General features: G+C 36.8%; 2 protein-coding genes across 2 annotated transcripts in view; one reads left to right on the top strand and one right to left on the bottom strand.

Annotated features, from left to right (window-relative positions):
* Positions 1-24,697, top strand: part of LOC137005952 (gastrula zinc finger protein XlCGF57.1-like) — a 779,808-nt gene that overhangs the window by 566,154 nt on the left and 188,957 nt on the right. The gene's annotated exons all lie outside the window — the stretch shown is intronic.
* Positions 6,897-24,697, bottom strand: part of LOC137005805 (zinc finger protein 721-like) — a 73,171-nt gene continuing 55,370 nt past the window's right edge. The window contains exon 9 of the mRNA XM_067366473.1: positions 6,897-8,009. Coding sequence (XP_067222574.1) covers positions 7,011-8,009 — 999 coding nt within the window. The 3' untranslated portion in view covers positions 6,897-7,010. The remainder of the gene's footprint in view (positions 8,010-24,697) is intronic.

Raw genomic sequence — 24,697 nt, 5'->3', positions numbered from 1 at the left:
CAGAGCAGTGGATCTCCAGGACCAGGACCAGGACTGGTGATGCATCATATATTTCTCATTTTAGAAATAAAATCTTTTACTGAAAAGGTATGTGCTTGTGAGACACTGCAATATCTTGCACATTCATAATAAATGTAAATAAAAATATTTTTCTTTCTAGTTCAGAATGAGATGGACATGCAAGTTTTGTAATATAGTCCATTCTACAAAAGCAGACTTACTTAAACATTACAGATTTAAAGAAACAGGAGACAGTTGACGGAAGACTTGCACTTCATTTAACAGAAGGGTCAGCTGAAGCATTTAGATGTGTAATTGAACAAACACTGAAGAAACATGACTGTGTTCCTCTGTAATCGCAGATTTGGTAAAGAAACTTTGTGAGTCAAGTTCATTATGTAAGTCACTTGGATTGGATGGTCCTTTCAGTTCCTCGTACAAGAGGAAAGAGTATTACAAAGAGAACTTCCAAATTGTGGAACCTGTTGAATATGTTATTGATGCAAAGAAAATCAGAGTTTTCAGTATGTTCCCATTCTCAAAGTGCTGTCTCGTTTAATGAATGACATGGATATTTCTCAAAAGGCACTTGAAAGATCTCTGAACAGGATGTCCAAACATACAGATCTATTCAGGATGGGCTATATTTTTCAGCAAAACCCTTTTCTATCTGACGGAGAAGATCAAATTTCCCTGATTTTTTACATTGACGAATTTGAGATTTGCCAATCCACTCGGAACGTCCCGGAAAAAACAAAAAATCACTGCAGTATATTGGGTGCTAGGAAATCTACCATCACAACTCCGAGTTGGGTTCGGTTCATTCGGGTTCAGTTGAGCTTTTGTTTATGTTTGCTGATAAGTGTTCGTATGTGAGTAAAGGCTTCAATTAAATCTGTTCATCATAAAAAGTGATAGAGTCTCTTCAGAAAATTTGGACTAAACTACTCGACTCATATGGGTTAGTTTTATGATCTCTTTATAAACTTTTTGATGCATCAAAGTTACAATTGTGTAGGCTGATTATGGAGGGACAGAAATCTCACAGATTTCATCATAAAGATCTTCATTTTTATTCTGAATATGAACAAAAATATTACAGATGTGGAACAACATGAGGGTGAACTAAGTTTTCATCCCCCGACCTTATGGAGCATCAGTGAATGTTTGAACCTTTTTTAATAGTTGCGTTTGAGTCCCTCAATTGTTCTCAGTGTGAAAAGACGAATCTCAAAATCATACAGTCACTGCTGGAAAGGGTTCAAATACTCAAAAGATGCTGGAAAACTGATGAATCTGCAGGAGCTGGAGAATTTTTCTGAAGAACAGAGCTCAGTTTAACTGCTCAGGACAAACAAGAGACTCCTGAACAACCATCACAAAACACAAAAACAGTCGTGGATCATCAGGTAACCACACACTATATTGAGAATCAATGGTTCACAAACTTTTCAACTGGGTTATTTTAATAAATGCAGCTATTTGTTTGTCTTGTGAATTATGTGTAAACATATTTTATGTAAAATATCTTACTCAGGACAGTACTAAAAGAATAGCATTCATTTTGTATGATCTCTCTTATTTTGTTAAAATTATTTACATTTTCACAGATTCTGCAAGTGGTTCCCAAACTTTTGCATGTCACTGTATATTACGTATACTTTATATAGATAATAATATCTAATTGCCAAACAAGATAAAAATTTAAATGATAGACTGTGAGACCTATTTTATTTTAAAAGATAAAATTCAAAACATTCTGTCTCATGTATTTTTCGCACTGAACAATACCAAGCGATGTTGCAAGTAAATGCACAATTATTATTTTTAAAAAACTGAAACTGCTCACATTGAACATCATCACAAGAGGAGGCTTAGCAGAAGATCCTTTACAGACTGGGATAGTGCTGGAAGCCATGGAGGTGATGATGGGGTTGGCAGGTGTTGCAAAGGCTTGTGTTTTTCTTCTTGGCCTAATTTATGCAATTAATCTGAGTTACCCCAAAGAGCTCAGATACTCGTTTGAGTTTTTCCAGAAGATCCTACTGGAACTTGACAGTGGCAAACTTTCTCCAAAGGTTTACTCTCTGAAGAACAGGCTTTTTTGTTGAAATGATGGTGTTCTGACCATTACGACTCAATATGTTTCAGTCAAAAGACAACTGGTTCTAGTACAGTGTTAGTCTGCAAACGTTTAATCACAGTCTTGTTTTATTCTCAGGAAGTTTGTTGCATGTTCCCAAAGTAAATGTTGGAAAAATTTTGAATATTTTAAGTAACTTTGCAAAGAGTGTGAACTTTGATTGCAATCTCTGTCTTATAAACAACAACAAAAAGAGAGAGAGAAAAGTTGTGGTTTTGTAGTAGTTTTATTCTTAGCAAGTTTGTTTCATGTTCTAAAAGTAAATGTGCAAGAAGTGTTGCAAAGGGTGCAACATCAAGGAAGTGACCTGTTGGAAGTGCACTTCCGTTTGTCAATTTGACACATTTTGTTGTACATTCATGATGTGTGGTTTTAGGCGTCACCATTGCTTTGCAGCCTTTGTCAAAAAATAAAGTGAAATGCTTTATTTTGTGTGATTTGCATGTTTAATTTATTTTAAGACATTAAATGCAGCAGTGCAGTAAGCAGACCAATAGCTGCAGATCTAAAATAAGTTAAAATGTTAAGTTGGTTCAACTCAATTAATTTATTAATTAAGTTATATTTTTTTAATATAACTGAGCTTAAATGTTAAGTTAACACAACTTGCAATTACTTAGTAGATTCTTACATATATTTTTAAGTAAAGAATGTTGAGTGAACCCAAAAATTTAAGTACATATAACAATGATTTTCTTGTTAATTTTAAGTCAAATTATTCCAAGTTGGGTTTACTTAAAATATATATGCACCATTTTTGCATCACACTTTTTAAGTAAATCCAACACATCATTTTTACCAGTGTATATTGTAAATGCTGATTATTTTGGAAAGTAGAGAGTCTGACGCCATTTTTGTTTATTGTAAACTGTTTGATCTTTGTTTTTGGTTATGGAGTTAGGTTTGTATATTGTATTTTTCTCTTCTTTTGTTTTGGGTTAGGGTTTAGAAAAGAGGTTTAAAACAAGGACGTTTTCTTATTTTGGCCCAGTCATTATTATTGTTCAATTTCATAACTTTTCTCAGACTCTTTCATGTTGCACCCTTTCCCCTAGAATTTCTGGAGAATGAATTTTTAGTGCCTCACTTCATTAATGAGATTCTCCCTGGGTGTTTGAAGAAAGTTGAAGAAAGTATTGGAAGTGGGCTGGGCTTAGTGAGGTCAAAGAAGATTCAGAGGGATAATCTCTTAATTTCTCTACCAGCACTGGATTCTGTTGAAATGCCAGCATTTCTGAGTTGTTCTTACCTGGTGCCTGTCATCCCATCTTCATCTGGACTGGCGTGACGATCTTCACCGAATGTCCACTCATGGGGAGGCGACATGAAGACCGGGGTGTTAATTCACAAACCTTGGGTTCCTTGTGTAGCGATAAGCCAGGAAAAGCTTGCGGTTCATCTTCTCAACTTTCTTCTGACTCTACTTCAGTGACAATGGCGTTGATCAGTGCAAGATCTCTTTCAAACAAGTCTTTCATTTTGAACAATCTTGTCCTCTTACATGATTTAGATTTTCTATTTATTACTGAGACTTAGCTCAACGTTGGTGATATGGCTCCTTTTTTCTGAACTCTCCTCCAGACTGTAGCTTTTTTAGCTCCCCGAGGTCAGTTGGATAGAGTGGGGGCCTTGCTGTTATTTTTAAAATTAAGTTTAAATACAGACTTCTATCTACTGAGGCTTATTCAACATTTGAGGTTCAGTTAATTATGTTGAATTCTTTTAAATCTGTGTTATGTGCTCTTATTTATAGACCCCATATCAAAGATTTTGTAAGTGATTTTGTAAATTTTTTCGTAGATTTTAATGTTCATGTGAGTTGTCCTTCCAGACCCTTGGTTAAAGAGTTTAATCATCTATTAGAGTCATTTGGTCTATCACAGTGTGTTGTAGGCCCCACACGTGAACGTGGTCATACTCTCAATTTAGAGTTAACACTTGGTTTTTCTGTCGACAGTGTGCAAATTGCTGACACTGTATTTTCTGACCACAAACTGTTTTGTTTAACCCTACTTTTTTCTTATAATGTTTAGGCTAATGATGGTTCTGTTGCTGTTGAATCTCGGGTGCTCTCTCCGTCTAGTGCTAGTTGTTTTTCAGCTGCTTTTAATACCATTGAAATCATTGATGGAGTGTCCTTGTTCTGGTATGGGACCTGAGGAGTTGATTATCTAGTTTAACTCTTCATGTTCGGATGTTTTGAATTCTGTGGCTCCTTTGAAAACTAGGGAAAAGAAAGTCAAGACTTAGCCCTGGTTGAACAGCAATACTATTGCTCTTAGGCAGGAGTGCAGGAGGGCTAAGCCTAATATTTATATTATTAGCCTCATATTAATCTTTGAGATATTGTTTGACAAAGTTTCAAAAAGTAGTTAAATTAGCTAGATCAAACTGTTTTTTTTGACATTATTTCAAAGAATTGACTATTCAAATTATGTGTTATCAATTGTCAATAGTTGTTTGTCTACTATATTGTTCCAAGTAGTTTTAAACATGCTATCATTCAGCCCCTTCTGAAAAAAGTGAATCTTGATGCCTCTGACATGAATAACTTTTGTCCTATTACAAAATGATCTTTTATTTCCAAGATATAAGAATAAATTATATTTGTATAACTGACTGATTTTTTTAGTTAGTAATAATATTCTCTATAAATTTCAATCAGGCTTCAGAGCTGGTCATAGCACAGAGTCTGCTCTATTGAGATTTTTAAATGATATTTTATTAGATGTAGATTTGGGTAGTACTGTTGTTCTACTGTTGTTAGGTTTCAGTGCTGCTTTAAATATGGTTGAACATGATATCCTCATTGATCCTCTTAAGGCAGGAACACACAAAAAAGCACAGGTTGGCTCACGTCGGTAGTGTCATGGTCCAAAGTTGCCCTGACACACCAAACCGATGCTCAACAGCCAAGAACCTCCGTGTCCCGTCCAGGGACCAGACATGAGGTCCTTCCTCAGAGGAATGGGCCAAGGAGGTGCTGTTGCGAGGAGTGTCAGATCCGAAAACCAGGTTTGAGTGGGCCAATACAGAGCCACTAGCAAGACCTGCTCCTCATCCTCCCTGACTCTGCACATGAGCTGTGTGAGCAGACTCACTGGGGGAAACGCATTTTTGAGTAGGCCCCGGGGCCAGCTGTGTGCCAGAGCATCCATGCCGAGAGTGCCCTCGGTCAGGGAATAAAACAACTGGCAATGGGCTGTGTCCAGGGAGACAAGCTGCTCTATCTGTGAGACCCCGAAACGCTGCCAAATCAGCTGGACCACTTGGGGATGGAGTCTACATTCGCCCAGAAGCAGAGGCTGCCGTGAGAGCTCATCAAATGCACGCCTGGGACGTGAATGGCATGAACAGACCTCAGATGCTTCTGACTCCATAGCTAGAGATGGCGGGCGATTTGCAACATGTGACGGGAGCGTAGAACACCCTGATGGTTGATGTACACAGACAAGCACATACTATGCTTCGGATAGCACTGCGATTGTTGTCAGCAGCTCCTTGAAGTGGCCCAGTGCAAGACGTACTGCTTGCAACTCGAGGCAATTGATATGCCAATGCATACAGTTGAGGCCCGTCCACAGACCTGATATTGCATGCCCGTTGTACGTGCTTCCCCACATGGTGGCAGAAGCATGCGGTGTATACCACAGCATGCCTGGACACTTGTTCGCGGGGAATGCCTGCCCACAGGAACGAAGGGTCGGACCACTGAGTGAGGGTGCGACAGCAGTTCAGTGTCACGGCAACACAGAACGTACCATGCTGCCACGCCCATCTCGGGACCCGGCCATGTAGCCAGTGCTGAAGTGGTCTCATATGAGGCAATCCAAACAGGGTGACTGAACAAGACACAAATTCCACTCGGCCGTCTTCTGGGGGAGGGAGACATGCAGGTATCATCTCCTGAAGAGCTGACATCCTCTCCTCCAGATTGCCCATCTCAGGACGGCTTCCTCTATCTCTTGCCACCTGGCTTGGCTGGGTTCTGGATGGATGTGTTTGATAGCCTCAGTCTGCTTTTGTGTGACCGAGAACTGCTGGGCGAAGCTCTCGACCAAGTCGCCTAATAGGTCGACCTGAGACACGGGGGAGTCCAGGATCTGATACTTATTGGTCTCCCTCACGTCTGCCAAGGTCAGCAACAGGTGACACTGCTGGACTACAGCAGAAAAACTACAGCTACAGGTTTTAGAAAATCATAGCTAACAGGGGGGAAAAACAAACATTGATTTGCAGCGTAATCAGTTATTAATATTTCATTGATCCTCGTTTTGCATGTGCTCATAATTTATTTGTATGACAGCCTGGCCTAAAATTATGTCACACAATTAAACACAAATAAGATAATTGACTCCAAGCGCAACTATGCAATGTGCTTACAAAATATTTAAGACATATTTAATAATATTTGAATAAAGGGTGAATATGTACAGTTGTCTTTCAAACTGGGCTTTCCTTGAGTTGTTGGAGCCATTGATGAATCTCATGTTCACAGCATCAATCAAACTGTAAATGAGACGACATAGAAAAGGATTCCTCAGAATCAATACTAATTTGAGAAATTTAGCACAATGCAAGGCAATTTTTTTTAAATAAATGCATTTCATTTCATTTTATTATTATTGATTTTATTATAATTACATTAAATAATTGGTGTCAAGCTGCTGTAACTTCACCATTGCAGGCTCACTATTGCCTGATTCAGAGGCTGAGGGCGACCATTTTGAGTTGCCATCATTGTAGTCATTGTAGTTATTGTAGCTGTGGCTTTTCTCCAGTGTGAAGGTTACCTTTAAATCTGAAACTCTTTCCACACTGATCACATGTAAATGGCTTCTCTCCAGTGTGAATATTCATGTGTTCCCTAAGGCTTAGTTCCCGTGTGAAGCCATTCCCGCAGAGTGCAGGTGTAAGGCTTTTCTCTAGTGTGAGTGCTCATGTGGACTTTAAGGCTTTCTTTTCGATTGAAACTCTTTCCACACTGATCACATGTAAAAGGCTTCTCTCCAGTGTGTATTCTCATGTGTTGCCTGAGGCTTCGTTCCCGTGCGAAGCCATTCCCGCACAGAGTGCAGGTGTAAGGCTTTTCTCCAGTGTGAGTACTCATGTGGGCTATAAGGCCTTCTTTTCGTCTGAAACTCTTTCCACACTGTTGGCAGGTGTGATGCTTTTCTCCCGTGTGAATTCTCATGTGGGCTATAAGGCTTCCTTTCTCACTGAAACTCTGTCCACACTGTTGGCAGGTGAATGGGCTCTCTTCATTGTGAATTCTCACGTGTGTTATAAGACTTCCTTTTCGACTGAAACTCTTTCCACACTCTTGACAAGTATGAGGCTTTTCTCCAATGTGAACTCTCATGTGGACCACAAGGTTTTCTTTTGTACTGAAACTCTTTCCACACTGTTTGCAAGTGAATGGGTTCTCTCTAGTGTGAATTCTAATGTGGGCTATAAGGGTTCCTTTTTGACTGAAACTATTTCCACATTGTTTGCAAGCGAATGGGTTCTCTCCAGTGTGAGTTCTCATGTGGACTATAAGGCTTCCTTTATGTCTGAAACTCTGTCCACATTGCTGGCAGGTGAAAGGTTTCTCTCCAGTGTGAATTCTCATGTGGCCTTTGAGGCTTCCTTTTTGTGTGAAACTCTTTCCACACTGTTGGCAGGTGAAAGGTTTCTCTCCAGTGTGAATTCTCACGTGGTCTTTAAGGGTTTCTTTATGTCTGAAACTCTGTCCACATTGTTGGCAGGAGAAAGGTTTCTCTCCAGTGTGAACTCTCATATGAGCTATAAGGTGTCCTTTTCGACTGAAACGTTGTCCACATTGCTGGCAGGTGTAAGGCTTTTCTCCAGTGTGAATTCTCATGTGATCTTTAAGGTGTTTATGTATGAAACTCTTTCCACAATGTAGGCAGGTGAAATAACTTTTATTTCCAGTCTTTTGAGCTCCTTTTTGTAAGGAGGTCTTTATAGCCTGTGTCGATCTTTCCCCAGTCATGAAATCGTGTTTATCATAATGTTCTTTCTCTTCTTCCCTTTCATTAGGTTCATGACTCCCCTCTCTCAGTGCCATTAGGTCTAGGGCAAAAATAGACATAAAACAATTTAGACATTTAAAGCATCAAAATCAACAACATGTATGATCTATACCCTATCCCAGTGGTTCCCAACCACATTCCTGGAGGGCCACCAACACTGCAGATTTTGCATGTCTCCTTTATCTGACACACCCATTTTAGATCTCTGAGTCACTACTAATGAGCTGATAATCTTAATCAGGTGTGTTTGATTGAGGAGATGTTCAGTGTTGTGCAGTGATGAGATGTGCAGTGTTGGTGGGCCTCCAGGAATGTGGTTGTGAACCACTGCCCTATCCTATCCTATCCTATCCTATCCTATGGATCAGGGATGGGCAGCTTTGGTACTGGAGGACCACTCTTTTGCAGAGTTATGTTTCATCCCTTTTCAAATACACCTGCCTGTAATTTTCAAGCATTCCTATAGAATTGAGGCTGCTTTATACTTCTTCTCTGTGTGTACACCATAGGTATGGCCTAGGCTGTGAGTGCCACACGTAGCCTACAATGTAGCTTGACGTGCACCTCTTCTATTCAAAAATTGTATTTCTGGAAGTCTGTTTCAGTCTGACTGCTCTGATCAGATTTCGTGTGGTTTATTTGACTTTCTCACACCACGTTAAACATAAACATCAACATTGTTATAGGAAACATACTTAAAGACCCCCTGTGGTGGTTTTTAATGTTGTTTATATGTCTATGTGGTGTTTTTAATATGCTTTGAGACAAACCATGTGCAAATTCATGAGTCAGCACTATTGCTGAGTATTTTATGTTTGAAACTGCAGTAAACCAAAAATCCGCGGTTTGAAATCGGTGGTATTTGTGAAGTCACAGACTACCTTGTAAGGGTACCTGTGTCTTTAGCATTTCATTAACTATGACTGCTCTCTCAAGAGAAGCCAGGTTATCCCGGAAAATTTTCTGTTGATATGAAAAATTGTGTAGAATTATCAATATAGCGAGTCTATTACGATTAGACTTGTGCCGATATTCGGTAATGCGATAAATCCCGATAATGAATATGCACGATATTGTAATCGTCGGCACTTCAGAATACCGTAAATAATAATTTATTTCCAATTATTAATTTTTTTTAAGGCAATTAAGAATACTTTACCCATCAATTGTATAAAATGCAAAACACCGCTGTATTCTGTGTCAAAAGGACACGCGCTCAGACGTAAACAATCCCAACGTTCACGAGAAGCACATGGCGGAACCAGTGAAGGAGACGAGCTGACAGCCCTCTGACAGCAGAGGGCGCTGATGGAACAGCAGCGTGCAGCGGTTACCACGGAAACCGTGCAAACAAAGTAACTGCGCTAGTGAAGTTTTTAAAATGCTTCAAACAGCCATTCATTTTTTTGTAATCTCAGTGTTGTTCATCACAGCACCAAATACTGAATACTGAATACTTAATAAACACTTAAAAGGATATTTATTTTCAAACCTAAACATTTTTATATTTTAATCTGGACTACAACATGCCCTAATGATTAGAAATGTTGATTATTTTTTATTGTTCAGTAAAACATACAGCTTCATTAGTTAACATGTTAATTCATTATCACTAAACTGACTATAAAAATACTTATAAAGTTAACATTAATTAATTATTATTAATTAATGTTAACTTCTTAATTACTGTTTAATAACATTACTAAAAATCAATAACAATGATCAGTTGTGTTTCTAAACTAACATTAACAAAAAATAACACTTTCTGTATCAAATGTAGCAATCTTAGTTAATACTTTAAATAGAGTAAAGTGTTATCTGTTGTTCTTTATAGCCTAATTCTTTTGCATTTTAATCTGTTTGAAAATTTCAGTCAGAGTTGTTTTTGTTTTATTGCAAAAATAGTTCTTAAACCTGTTAAACTTATTGTAATATCGTGATAATACCGTATACGGTGATAAAAGCGTCATCAATTAATCGCAACAGGAAAATTTGATACCGTCACATGCCTAATTACGATGTTATGATGAACTATGCCTTTCTCCACTGATGTTCCTAGTTGTGCAAAGCATATAACTGCGTATAATTCTGCTTGATCCAACTCGTGACTCAAGATCCGCTCTTGCTCACAACATGAAATTTCTCTGTACTGTACTAGCTGTTGGTAGCCATTAAAGAAAACATAGCATAGGTTTATTTAAACAAAAATATGAAACTATGTTTTAAATTCATCTATTTGATTATGAAAAGTGAACAGCATGAGTAAGATAGAAAACATCATACGATGCGCAGTATATCGGGAGACATGGAGTGGGTCAGACATGATTTTGACCAATTCATTAAGTATTGGTTTATAGAAAGACTTTCTTTAAAGTTAAGTTCAATTAGTAAAAATTGTATCTTAATTTTAATCAATGTTTTATCAACCAATTGCCTTGATATAATAAACAAGAAGCAAATATAGCAGACAATATAGGCCTAATCATGACATGGAGTGAACTGGAGCGTGTCTTACAGGCTAAATGAATGGAAACTCAGCGTATAGGCTGCTTGCCTCACAGACCTGAGAAAAATATCTATAGAAAGCTTGAAATGTCTACTTCTAAACTAAAGAATTCAAAACAAAAAAAAAGTAGTAGGCTACTCTGATTATATAGCCTATATTAAATGCTCATTATTATGGTTCTCTCCAGCATTTAAGAAATTAAATTAATATAAATGTGATTAGTCAACTAATGGCTTAAATGAACAACTACTAGTCGAAGTAGAAAAAACTTATTTTACATATTTTCGATCCAGCATGTCGCAAAGGGTTCTGATTTGAACTTGCGCTCCATTCGCATGCTCTGACACACACAGAGCCTGCATTGTACATTATTATCAGTTTAAAATTATATTTGTTTATGACTAACCTGTACTCTTTCTTCACAACAAAACGCTTTGCAGGTCTATCATCTCTAGTAGTCACACACACACATCCTCATCAGTTAGCATGTGTCCCACCCCAACACACACCAGAGCTAAAACTTTGCAGGTCCTATGGCTGAGAGAGAGCCTACTCGGATTAAAACCTCTTCAGTGCTCAATTATAGTAACGCAGCAATTTTTTTGTCAGTAACGGTAACAGCGTTGTAAAGGGAAAAAAGTAATTAGTTTGATTACTCGTTACTGAAAAAAGTAATGCCGTTAGTATTTAGTAGTTTATTTATAATGCTGTTATTCCCATCACTGTTAATGAATGACAGAAACATTGCAAGGGCTGTGCCAAAGTAAAGTGACAGCTGACTTTAAAGGTGCCCTAGAATTGAAAATTGAATTTATCTTGGCATAGTTAAATAACAAGAGTTCAGTACATGGAAATGACATACAGTGAGTCTCAAACTCCATTGTTTCCTCCTTCTTATATAAATCTCATTTGTTTAAAAGACCTCCAAAGAACAGGCGAATCTCAACATAACACTGACTGTTACGTAACAGTCGGGATCATTAATATGTACGCCCCCAATATTTGCATATGCCAGCTCATGTTCAAGGCATTACACAAGAGCAGCCAGTATTAACGTCTGGATCTGTGCACAGCTGAATCATCAGACTAGGTAAGCAAGCAAGAACAATAGTGAAAAATGGCAGATGGAGCAATAATAACTGACATGATCCATGATAACATGATATTTTTAGTGATATTTGTAAATTGTCTTTCTAAATGTTTCATTAGCATGTTGCTAATGTACTGTTAAATGTGGTTAAAGTTACCATCGTTTATTACTGTATTCACGGAGACAAGAGCCTTCGCTATTTTCATTATTAAACACTTGCAGTCTGTATAATTCATAAACACAACTTCATTCTTTATAAATCTCTCCAACAGTGTAGCATTAGCCACGGATCACAGCCTCAAATTCATTTAGAATCAAATGTAAACATCCAAATAAATACAATACTCACATAATCTGACGCATGCATGCAGTATGCATGACGAACACTTTGTAAAGATCCATTTTTAGGGTTATATTAGCTGTGTGAACTTTGTTTATGCACTGTTTAAGGCAGGGGTCTCAAACTCAAATTGGCTGGGGGCCACTGCTGTGATTGACATCTCATTGGAGGGCCATTATAACATTTAAGCACAACAAGAAAGCGCAAAATTTCTGGAAATTTACTTTATTTGCTGAGACGTTAGCTCTTATTTATTTCAAATTCTATAATATTATAAACATTTATAAACATTTTGTCTTGTAAACAGCAGTATATATATATTTAATTTTTTTTTTGAGAGAGAGAGAGTTAGTGCAAATATATAACAGTTAGTGCAAATCTTTGTCCCTTACTTTATATCAACTTTAATAACTTATCAAATCATTGAACTGAACTAACAACCATGCAGTGAACACATGCATCTTTGATATTATATCTTTGGCTGCGGTATGGCCGTGCATTGGACACAAACTCAGCAACTCCTCCGTCACTTCAAACTGGTTATTAATACCCCTGATGAAAATGGCTAGCTGAGCAGTGTCTGTGCTATCTGTGCTTTCGTCAAGCGCCACAGAGTATGCGGTGAAATCTCTAGATTTGCCACGTACATGATCATAAATGTCACTCGATAACTCGCTAATCCTCTCTGCTACTGTGTTTGCCGATAGAGAGAGAGTGTTGAACAAGCTCTTCTTTTCTGACATAGATAATCAGCGACTTTCAACATGCAATCCTTAATAAACTGCCCTTCAGTGAATGGCTTTCCTGCTTTAGCGATCAATTCACTCACCACATAACTTGCTTCAACTGCAGCATCAGCATCCTTTTTGGCTTTATGGAAAAGGCCTTGTTGGGATGTCAGCTCTCTCTGCAACTGAGTGGCTCATTTTTTTCTCTCGTCTTCCTGGTACTTCTCATACTGTTCTCCGTGTTTAGTCGAGTAATGACGCTTGAGATTATATTCCTTTAGAACGGCGGCTTTTTCTTTGCATATCAGACAGACGGCATTTCCATTAAACTCCACAAAAAAATATTGCAATGTCCATCTTTCTTGAAATTGTCTGTGTTCGTCATCCACTTTCCTTTTTGGTTTGGAAAGAGACATTTTTCGTGTTCTTTCGCTGCCAAACAACAACTAAAATACTAAGGCACCAAAACCAGCTCTCCTCTTTTTATTTTTATGCAATCACGTTCCTTATTTTTTTTTCTTTCTTTCTTTCTTTCTTTTTTTAAAATAGAATCGTGTTTAAATTTCATGTGAAGGGGTAGTTTTTGTATGAAGCAAAAAAATAAATAAATAAATAAAAAGTTTTTTTTTTTTTGCGGGCCGGATTATGTTTTAATTTTTAAAATCAGTTGCGGGCCGGCAGTTTGAGACCACTGGTTTAAGGCAAGCGCGAGCTCCGTGGGCAGGGAGCGTGAGCATTTAAAGGGGCCGCAACATGAATTGGTGCATTTCTAATTATGTCCCAAAATAGGCAGTTAAAAAAATGAATTTAAAAAAAATCTATGGGGGATTTTGAGCTGAAACTTCACAGACACATTCAGGGGACACCTTAGACTTATATTACATCTTGTAAAAAAACGTCCGATGGCATCTTTAAGTAGGCCAAAGCCAAAAAAGTTTATGTTTTTGTCCTCCGAAATATTTTAATGCTATAAAACATAGCTTAAACAATATTGCTCTGAGCGTGTGACCTTGATTCATGTGCATATTCAGTCAGTGTGGAATCTCAAGTTCTGAAAGAGTTATTCAGTCTATTATAAAATGTGATTTTTGCCGCATGTAGAATGGATCAAACCATAGACATTAGCCTACCTGATGAGTTCAAGTAAATACGTTGGAAATCCGTACTCATTCAAGGAAGTGCATTTATTTCATGTACGGAGAAGGCACGAGCCCCTGTTAATTTCGTTAACGAAAACTATGGCGAAAAATGTTCGTTGATGACCTCTTTTTCCATGACTAAGACGAGACGATGAGAGACGACACCAATTTCATTTAACGATAAAGTGACTAAAACTACATGTGCAATATTGATGACGAAAAAAGACGAGACTGAAATGTGGCTAAAAGACTAAACACTTGACCAAAATCACTCTTTTGAAATCACTTTTTTGTTTTTGTTGAATAAAGTAGACAAAAAATTACAGACCGTCTTTATGAGTGGTCACGCTTGCCAGATTTCCAGAATGTAAATCCCCTATCAGAGCTTTTCTGTTAAAAGAACACATTTTACTTAATCTATGCTATCTGGCAACCCCACACTCTCTACACTGAGGAAGAAGCGCGGATGATCTGAAAACACAGACAAGTAAGCTGAAGTTCAGCGCTCTTCATTTGAGATTTCTACTTAAATTAAAGTGCCTATATTGCGCTGCTCGTTTACTGACTAAATCTGACCCCAAAGTGCAAGCGGATATCCAGTAATGGTTCTCAAACTGACATACGCGAAAAATGCCGTTCATTTTAATCTACTCCACCTTAAAATATCATGAATAACATAAAAAAACTGACTGCACCAACACAAGCCAGCATCGCTACATTAGTGCTGTTCTCGACAATATAATGTTACCTTTGTGAAAGTGGGGATTATTTAGCACTTACTAACATGAAGAACAAATATATATCACTTCGTTTTTATCATCATTATATTAATTGCAGTTTTAAAAAAAAATGTATTTAAGGCATTATTTATTTTACAAAAGGTATTTATAAAGGTAAAAAATGCACTGGAAAAATCCATTTAAGAAGGCAAATATTGTCCCTTAATGGAAATGTGTAACTGCAGTCTAAGTGGAAAAGAGAGGGTACACAGAAGGATGTTAAATCCCTCAGGGGCTATGACACTCTAGAAAGTTTGGGAACCACTGAAAGAGGATATGTACATTTGTACACGTGCTACTGCTAAGAGTGCAATGTCAGTACTGTCTGTTACCTTGATTCACATTTTTCATAAGCTTAAATGAATTGGTCTAAAGAGAAAAATTAGAATGACTATTTTGTCTAAAGACTACATCAAAAAAATTAATGTTGGTAACTGTAGTTTGACTAAAAGGAATGACTAAGACTTGACAAAAATGTGGTGACTTTTCGTCGACTAAAACTAGAATAAAATATGAAAGACTAAAATGACTAAAATGTGACTAAGACTAAGGAGCATTTTCATCTCAACTCTCCGAGCTGGCCTGAGTGGAGGCGGGGCTAATTTGTATATTTATTGATCCGTATGTCATTTTGGTGATCAAAGATGAGTTTTAAGTTTTAAAAAATTATTTACTACAGGGGGACTTTAAAAGAGGAGTTTCATGTCTATCCTTGTATTATTTATTAACTCATCAAGGTTGATATAAGACTAATAAAGTAATAAGTAAATACTTTTTGGAATCATTTGTACAGTAATTAATTACACTATTGAAGATGTAATTAGTAATTCATTACGTTTTTAGAGTAACTTACTCAACACTGTTAAAAGTTCATAAATGCAATCAATTGTTCTATGATTTGAGACCCTGGACCACAAGACCAGTCATAAGGGTCACTTTTTTTGAAATTAAGATTAATACATCATCTTAAAGTTGAATAAATTAGCTTTCTAGTGACGTATGGTTTGTTAGGATATGATACAATCATTTGAAAACCTGGAAGGTGCAAATAAATCTAAATATATACCTGAAGGCATTTTTAGAGTTGTTTTTTCTGAGTGACAAACACAAAAGTAAAGACTCATAACTCAAAAACTATAGCAAGGAGAGTCAAAAGGTAGGTATCATTTGATAGAACACTTTTTACTTTTAATATATATATATATATAATTACATAATAAGATATTCTCATGCTGAGAAACTGCTGATAAATTTCAAATCAAATATATTTTTAAACAAATATAATTTTACACATGCTTTCATTTGACATGCAACAATTAATGAAGGAAATAACAAAGGAGTAAAATTATTTGGATCTGGATCAAATTTTGTGGTGATAGCACGAAGTAAGCAAAAGTTACAGCATTTGGAAGCAAGTGAGCCTGTTTGTTTAGCACCTACAGTTAGCGCCTGTGCGCTGTTTTTTTAGTTGTAAACTCAATTTGTGCAGAGGGTGAAAATAACAAATGTGTACAGTCTCTGATTTTGTATGCAAAAAGAATTATTGTGTTATCTACTTGGTTTCCGTTATTATTGGCTTATAAAGAGAGACACACAAACAGAAGTCCTTAGCATACATTCCTTACAAAAATATTTTTATATTTATGGTAGAAAAAATCTTCATGTAACATGATCTTTACTTAATATCCTAATGCTTTTAGGCATAAAAGAACAATTTATAATTTGGACTCATACAGTGTATTGTTGGCTATTGCTACAAATATACCTGTGCAACTTACGATTGGTTTTGTGGTCCATGGTCACATTTAATGGAAACACTGAATTTTAAAGCCATGTAGTTACACATTATTACATGTACTCACTATAGCAGTGGTTCTCAACCTTTTTTTGGCCAGCGCCCCCTATCCATTATTATTTAGGTCCTTTACCGCCCCCTCCCCATCACCACCAAAAAAGGGCTAAATGTCTTTATTGAATGTATGCTGACTACTATTTTAACATTTATAGTTTTAAAATCCAACATAATATAAAATCCAACAGTTACAAATTTGACATTCAAAATTTAAATTAACAGCAGATGTACTGTGAACAGCCAGTCAGCAAAGCAGCAGCATTCTTTTCAATTATTTTCAATGGAGAACATTAACGAGAATAAAAACAATGATTTATTTGAACTCTCGAATTAGCAAAATTGAAATTTGAAAATTAGTGTGAGCCCTGTGCTCGATGTTTCTATGCTAATTTCTTCACTGCGGGTTGCAGAGATGTTAGTTTCAGCTGTAGTGCGCCTGAGGCATGCAAGTCCAAGCAATTGTGGTACTTAGACTGCATGTGGATGACCTGGCTGAATCCCTGCTCAACGAGATATGTTGTTGGAAAAGCAAGAATCGGCAGCTTGATCTTTTGCCAGAGAGACGGATACTGCTGCGCATATTTGACCCACATGCTGTACCAGCCAGAGGTGCGAAAAATAGCCTGGGCTTCGTTGTCGCACTGGATGTTGAAAAGATGCTCCTGAATAGCGGGCTTACATTCGCTCACATCCGCTTGAAAGGGCTGCACAACCCAACTGGGAACATCAAGGTTGAGAAGGTCCCTGAAGCGGATCTCCATGTCGGCCTTAACCATCGCCAGGTGGTCAGTGTAAACTAGGAGGAGGTCATCAGTAAGAGCCTCATACATGTACCGGACCTCAGACCTGTAAAGAGTACTATTTTACAGTTCAATTGTTCTCTTATCCCCATAAATATTTGAAGTGTTTGGTTCCAAAACGCAATAACTCCATTTTGATTAATTTGAGTAAACAGGGGTTTTCTTTACCAAGAAAGTGGCAAGATGAAAACCACTATTTTCTGTTTCAAACTTTCACATAGCATCTTTTGGTTATTAAAACATTAAAAATTGAAAATCAAAATGTAGATTTTAAAGATTTAATATAAAAACTGATTATTTCCCCCCCTAAATGCAATAAATCCATGACTTTTTTTCCCAAAATGGAATTAATCCATCAATCTAAAAGTTATTTTTCATATTGAAAATACAGAACAAATATGAAGCATATATCACGTTCTGCAGAGAAAATGTGTTTTGGGAAAAGGAGGAAACATGACAGAATAACATGACAGATATCGCATTTTGCGCAAAATTAATAACAGACTTTTCAATACCGACCAGATACAATACTGATTTTGGCGTAAAAGTTTTTTTTTTTTTTTTTAAGGTGTTTATCGTGTTTTGGAACCAGACTCTGAATCTGAATTAGTTGTTTTATTGCCTTTTATTCTACTGAAATAGTTATATAAGTTAATGCGTGCTATAGGTCTCTATTTTCAGACTCAATATAATCACTCGATATAATAAGCATTACGGAAATAAAATATATTAGGCTCATAATAGTTGGTCTGTTATATCTATTTAGTGTTGTTTCTGAAAAAAAGATCACCTTGGCCAGCTGTGGGAAATGAGCAAACTGCCTCCTGCCTATACTCTGGTCAAATCCAAGGCGGTTATTCACAGTCTCACCTCCAGGCTAGATCTCTACAGGCAGAGTGATGTCATTTCCTTGGAGCTTTAATGTGACTTGCATTCATCTTCTCAAAAAAGTCTGCGAGGTACATGATGTTGCAGCAGCTGTTCCCCGAGAGCTCCATCAACCTCCTCCAGGAACTCGACGATGCCATCAAACAGCTCACAAAAACGAGCAAGGCAGTTTCCCTCTGAGAGCCAGCGGACATCAGTATGGAGAAGAAGCCGTTCAAAAGTCTCATCGTTTTCCTGTCGGAACAGTCTCATTCAATGCATGGGCTTTAATGTTGTTTATTGCTTTGACTGCCACTTGGAGAGACTCGTGGAGAACTGGATTGGTGCATTTGGCCACAAGGTTGTGGCGGTGCAGAACACAGTGGACTGTGAGGATATTGTTGTCTCATCCAGCTGAAGGCTGAATGGAGAGTCCCGCAGGATGGATTTCAACACCTGTGTGGGATCACGCTCCATCACGGTAGAGATTATTTCTTTGATGGCAGGAAGCACCAACTTTTCTCCAATTGTGAACAGTTGTCCACATTTGGCGATCAGCAGGGAGATGTTATATGACGCTATTAGCCCACTATCATTTTGGATGGTACTCTTAGTGAAGAGACTGCTGATGGTTCTCCTACCGTGTTTCTCTTTTAAGGCCTGGAAGAACGGACGGCCCTTATCTGCCTTGATTCTCATAAGGTGCTCCTTGAGACGTGAAGGTTTCATGGCTTCGTTTGAAAACACTTGCTCACAGAGTAAACACATTGGGAGTTGGGTGTTGATAGGAGAAGGTATAAATCCATAATTAAGATATTCAATAGAAAATTGTCTGCATTTTTTTCTTGTTCGGCGGCGCCATTTTTTGTGTGGACTGTGATTTTGAACTGAAAAGTGACAATGTCACAGAGGCTATTATTTATGGAAGACTGGAATGCAGGATTTGTTGTGACACATTATAAACTGAAAGAATAAGTAATGTCAATCAGTTTAATTAAAACCAAAAAATGTAAATGAATAAATTATTTTAAAATGGGCAAACTAGTAGACATTGAAAATTGTGCAATTCTTGTTTTATGATTATTCTAATTTAAGATTTTTACATTTAACAGTATAAATTAATAAATAGTAGTAATTATTAAAAACAAATAAACATATGATAGCGTTTATTCACGTTTAAAACTGTTAATAAAGCCAGCATTTAAAAACATTTTCCAGTTTTCTTTACCTATTTAAAATTCTAGTTAAAATATTTAGTTAATGCCTAAAAAATACCGTATAAATAGAAGTTAAATTCATTTTAAAATTTGTTAAAACTTAAAATGATTTATTGAAAATATTTGAAAATATAAGTTCTTAAGTCAGTACTTTTTAATGGCTTGTCAACTTCCCATTCCCCTGCTGCGAGATTCCTGTCAGAGCGTTGGTCTTTGCAAAAGAAACGATAGCTTACATGTCGCATTTAACTGGCAGATTTTAGAATTGTGTAGGCAATTCTTTTGCAATTACAAGTTTAATATTGTCTTGCCTGGATCTTTGGTGTAAACTTGTGAACGACCCCCTTTCAAAAATCTTGTTCTCTGAACGCCCCGTTGAGAAACACTACACTATGGTAATGAGTTAGTAATGCTTAATTACAAGTAACCAAACCATAGCTCTAGCTCTACAGTAAGTACACTTGAAGAAGTAAATGAACCGACTGAGAGAATTCAGACACTTTTCTGTAAGATTATATTGTATATTCTCCATTTCTGTAGAGCTGGACATTTTAATAATAATGATCAAATTCAGCTTTGAGAATAAAACCAACCTGTTTGTTCCTCAGTTTCTTCATGTTTCACACTGAATGTTTCTTCAATCTTTATGTCTTCAGTCTCTTCCTCTTTAATAAACACGTCTTCAGTCTCATCTTTAATGAAATCAATTTTCATATCTTCAGTCTCCTCTTTAATAAACGCCATCTTTAAGAAGAGAATATTTTAACAGTTAATGATCTACTGATCAGGTTAGACAAAAAACACTAAAAACTAACGCTGCAAATTAATAAACTTCATATTTAGGCATTTATGACTGATGAAAACATGCTTAGTTAGTTTATTAGTGTTTGTTGTTGTCATTCATGTTCACTGTTTGAGCAGCACGTGTCGTGATTCACTGAATCATTTCTCAAAGTATTTGATTCAATTGACTCGGAGTTGAAAAGTTCAGTTTCTCCATTATTACTCGCCATTTCTATACAGAGAAATGAGACGCAGGTTTACTGTTTATCATCAGTGGATGAGTTTTACTCACACAAATATCCTTCATTACAGTTAGATAAAGCATTACAATGTTACATTAAATAGTAAATAAACTAATTTCACATCACTTGATTAAAACAAAACACACAACTATAAATCACTGAACTGTTTCTATCGATTAAATCACCTTAAATTCTTAAAACAAACCTTTCTTCAGCAGAATCACAGCAGATGCTGGATCGCGGCGCAGTCTTATGACGTCACGTCGCCACTCCAAAATAAAAGTCCTGTTCGGACGCTGCATTGTCGGCAATCACAGAAGACTGTTTTACCAGATAATCTCTGTATTAAAACTAAAACAGTGACAAATATGATACAAACAAACATGTTAAAAAGGTTGTATGAGTTCATTCATGGGTCAATATCACTATAAAGTGCTTTTGAGACTGCACAATTTCCAAAATAAAAATCAGAGATTTTCCATTTAACTTCATATGTTTTGTATTAAGGAGACCTTATGCTGTTAGAAATGCATATTGGTCAAGCTCCAGCATAAATTAACATAAATTTTATAAATTAACTGCAAGCAGGCAATATACGAGCAAACAACTAAATATTGCATATCATTACATAGTGATTATGAAATGTAGATTTGCAGAAAGACAATGTTTGTTTTTCTACAGTACATTGGACACGTAAAATGATGCCCTATTGCTTAATAATGGATTACCCCTGTGTGCACCAAACCCATCTTGAGTGTTTGCTGCTAAAAAAACTATTTTTTGTTTCATCTGAATGTACTTAATACTATACAAACTAACCATATAATTTTGAAAATGTGTTATTAAATGTGTAACTATAGCTATAGTAAAATGTCTCCTTTGACTGTATGTGATATTATTTCCATACCATGTTGTGAACTTGTGACAAATAGTATAAAGACACGGGGGTATGGGCATTTAATGTCAAAATATAGGCCTTACATGTATTTAATCATTGCAAATCCTTGAACAAGTGAAACATACATTAAAGCCAATGAGACATTTAACAACAGAAGGTGTATACGGCAAGTGTATGATATTTCTTTCGTGATGTGGTGAACGAATTTATATTTATATATTTATATGAAATGTTTATCTGCTATAGGCTATTGGATCTGTTCATGTCTTTCACATTTTATCATTAAAGTTTTTTTTGCATTTGTCAAAAATATTTATCGTATTCATATTAAATAAATTTTAATTAATAAAACTTATTCATTTTGTTTTCAGGGATGAAAAGACAGGTTTTTCTGCAGAAAGGCTATGATATGGGCTTATAATCTTTAAGTGTTTTGAGATGATTATTTGTTTTTTGCTTGTTTTTATTTTATTATGAGCAGTTTTTAAATATATTTTAACCCTATTATTTTAGAAATGTTTTTTAAATATTTTATTTGTTTTCATACAGAGAAACATACATTTCACTTGTTCAAGGCTCTTTTTAAATGGTTATTTTTATTTGACATTAAATAGCCTACGTTACATAATCTAAGTATTATTTGTAACAATTTGAACATGAAGGAAATAATACAATCAAATATACAGTCAAATGTTATACATTTATTAATATATGTTTGAATTAATACAAAAAACTTAAGTTTTACATCTTGTAAAATAGGACATAATAGCTCCCCTTTTATGTTATGAAGAGACGAGAAAACTTTTTGTGTACAAAAATAAAAAAGATTTTTATTCAACAAAATCTTCTCTTCTGTGTCATTCTCATATGTTGTTCCAGCGATTCCAGGAACACTGATTCGATAGGTTTGTTTGAGATGAACTACACCAGCCTGTGTAGAACTCCTGGAAAGAAGTATATGAAAATTAAGAGAAGGATGCTGAAGTGATGGCTTCCTTTCTCTGCATTTACCAGGAATGAAGCTCATCACAGGCGTGCTGCAAACTATCGTGCGATGACGTCATGACGCAGGTATGCCAAATTAATTTACTAACTGCACAAAACATTTATCTTCTCATAAATACAAATAAATTAAATATTTTGCAGTGTTGAAAAAAATAATATTAAACAATTTTATAATGAATTGAAGAAAATTTACAACATAAATAACTCATATTCAATATAGCACACTCTCCCCTACAGGAAAATATGTCGTCCCGACATCTATCAATGTCTTTATAAACTGCTGTTTTCTGTTAAACAACTTTTTTTTTTTCTTTTACACACACAGTGACATTTCACACTTTTTTTCGCATTTGTATACCATGTCCTGTTGACCTACAAACAGTCCAGTTTGTGTATGTGAATGCAAAAGTTCATTGTTTTGTTTTTTCACAGTCCATAGGAACAAATAGTGTGTATGTGCGTGCAACAGTTAATTGTCTTTCACCAGTTCTTTCACAGACCAAAGGAACAATTAATGTGTGTTTTATTGCAATTTCAGTTTCAGTTTGAGCTTAATAAACAGAAGGTGATCTCAGGTAAGGAAACGCCACTGGCACCCAAGGGTAAATGTAGGTTTCCACATGTTAGGAAGGTGTGGATCATACCCAGGGCCTGTTACTCCTGACTTAAAGGGAAGACAAGGACATACAGTTATTCATCACTTAGAGTTCTTCCTTTGACAGGGGTCTTACTGATGCTGAACTGGTCTCTGCCCATGTTGGTGAACCCTGGCAAGCAACAGCGAAGGACCATGGTATACCAGATTCAGATTGGACTTCCATTGCCTGTATCATGACTGCTATAGAGTCTGACGAAAGCTCCTCTGTGTACTCTGGCATGGTTCTCTCTGAGACTGTGGTTAGCCTGGATCAGAGTCCTGCACGGGTCCATTTTTGGATACCCGCCCCCGCCCGTACCCGCAAAGTTCAGTACCAGATCCGACCCGTCACCCGTGATAATATCAAAATTAAATCCGCACCCGCCCAGACCCGTTAGTATTTGGCCCGTTACCCGACCCGTGCCCGCGATAAATCACACATGCTAAAATCATTCCAATTTAAAGTGCTTTATTCTTAACTTTTAAAAAAATTCTTAAAAGTTAATTTCGTTTTGTATTAATTGTATCTTAATTTTAATCAATATTTCATCAACCAATTGCCTGTATTTAATAAATAGGAAGTAAATATAGCAGACAATAGATGATCACGACACGGAGGCACCGGGGAGAACTGGAGCTCGTATCATAAATGAAGTACAACTCAGCGTATAAGGTAGCCTACTTGCCTCACAGACCTGAGGAATATATCTTTATTGGAATGTCTACTTTTAAACAGAGCAATTCAAAATGAAAGAAAACAGACTGCTCTGCTTATGTAATCCGAATGAAATGTGCATTTCTCTCAGGCGCGTTCACTACTACGAAGATCGCGAGTCAGCATCTTCAACTTCATCTTTGCAGCCACTGACACAGAAAACACTTGTTTATTAATAAACAATTAACATGTCTCCTTGCTATATACATAATCATAATCATTAATTTTTTGCCGGTTCTTTGTGACGGCTTTTAGGTGCTTTATTGGCAGCGCAACCCTTACATGTTAGCCGGTACATGAACTCATCACGCATCAGCACAGAAAACATGGAGATGCAACGCTTGCTCCAACTAGGCTATGAGAAGCATCAACAACAGTCGCACTGTCGCAGTGGTGGTGACGTGATGGGTCAAATGTCATATCGTTGTTGCCTATAATGGTAATTTAGACATACAAATATTGCGCATATTTTCCATCCGCGCTACTACCCGCCCGCAAGGAGTAAATTATCCGCCCGCATCCCCGCCCGTGAATTTTAGGAACAATCCACCCGTTTTACCCACTTTTACCCGCGGATACCCAACCCGTTGAAGGACTCTGGCCTGGATAATGCATCAATGTCAATGTTTTCCTTCCCTGGTCGATACCGAATAGTGAAGTGGAATGCCTTTTGCCATCTTGATTTTGATACAGGACAGCTCCCAGTCCCAGAATTGACAGGTCAGTGTGCAGTACAAAGGGCTTGGTGAAGTCTGGGAACCCCAGCACAGGCGGCTTTACCAGACAATCAATCAGTTTTTCGAGCATTTCCGTATGTTGTTCCGTCCACTCAATCGGCTGACTTGATGGAACCACATGACTAATGAGGTACGTCCCTCTTTTACATTTACCTTTTGTCTGTAACATGTTTTTGTCATT

Source organism: Chanodichthys erythropterus, chromosome 3 (assembly GCF_024489055.1).
Source record: "Chanodichthys erythropterus isolate Z2021 chromosome 3, ASM2448905v1, whole genome shotgun sequence".
Classification (NCBI taxonomy): domain Eukaryota; kingdom Metazoa; phylum Chordata; class Actinopteri; order Cypriniformes; family Xenocyprididae; genus Chanodichthys; species Chanodichthys erythropterus.
The sequence above is the reverse complement of the archived record's forward strand: the minus strand, read 5'-3'. Positions and strand labels throughout refer to the sequence as shown.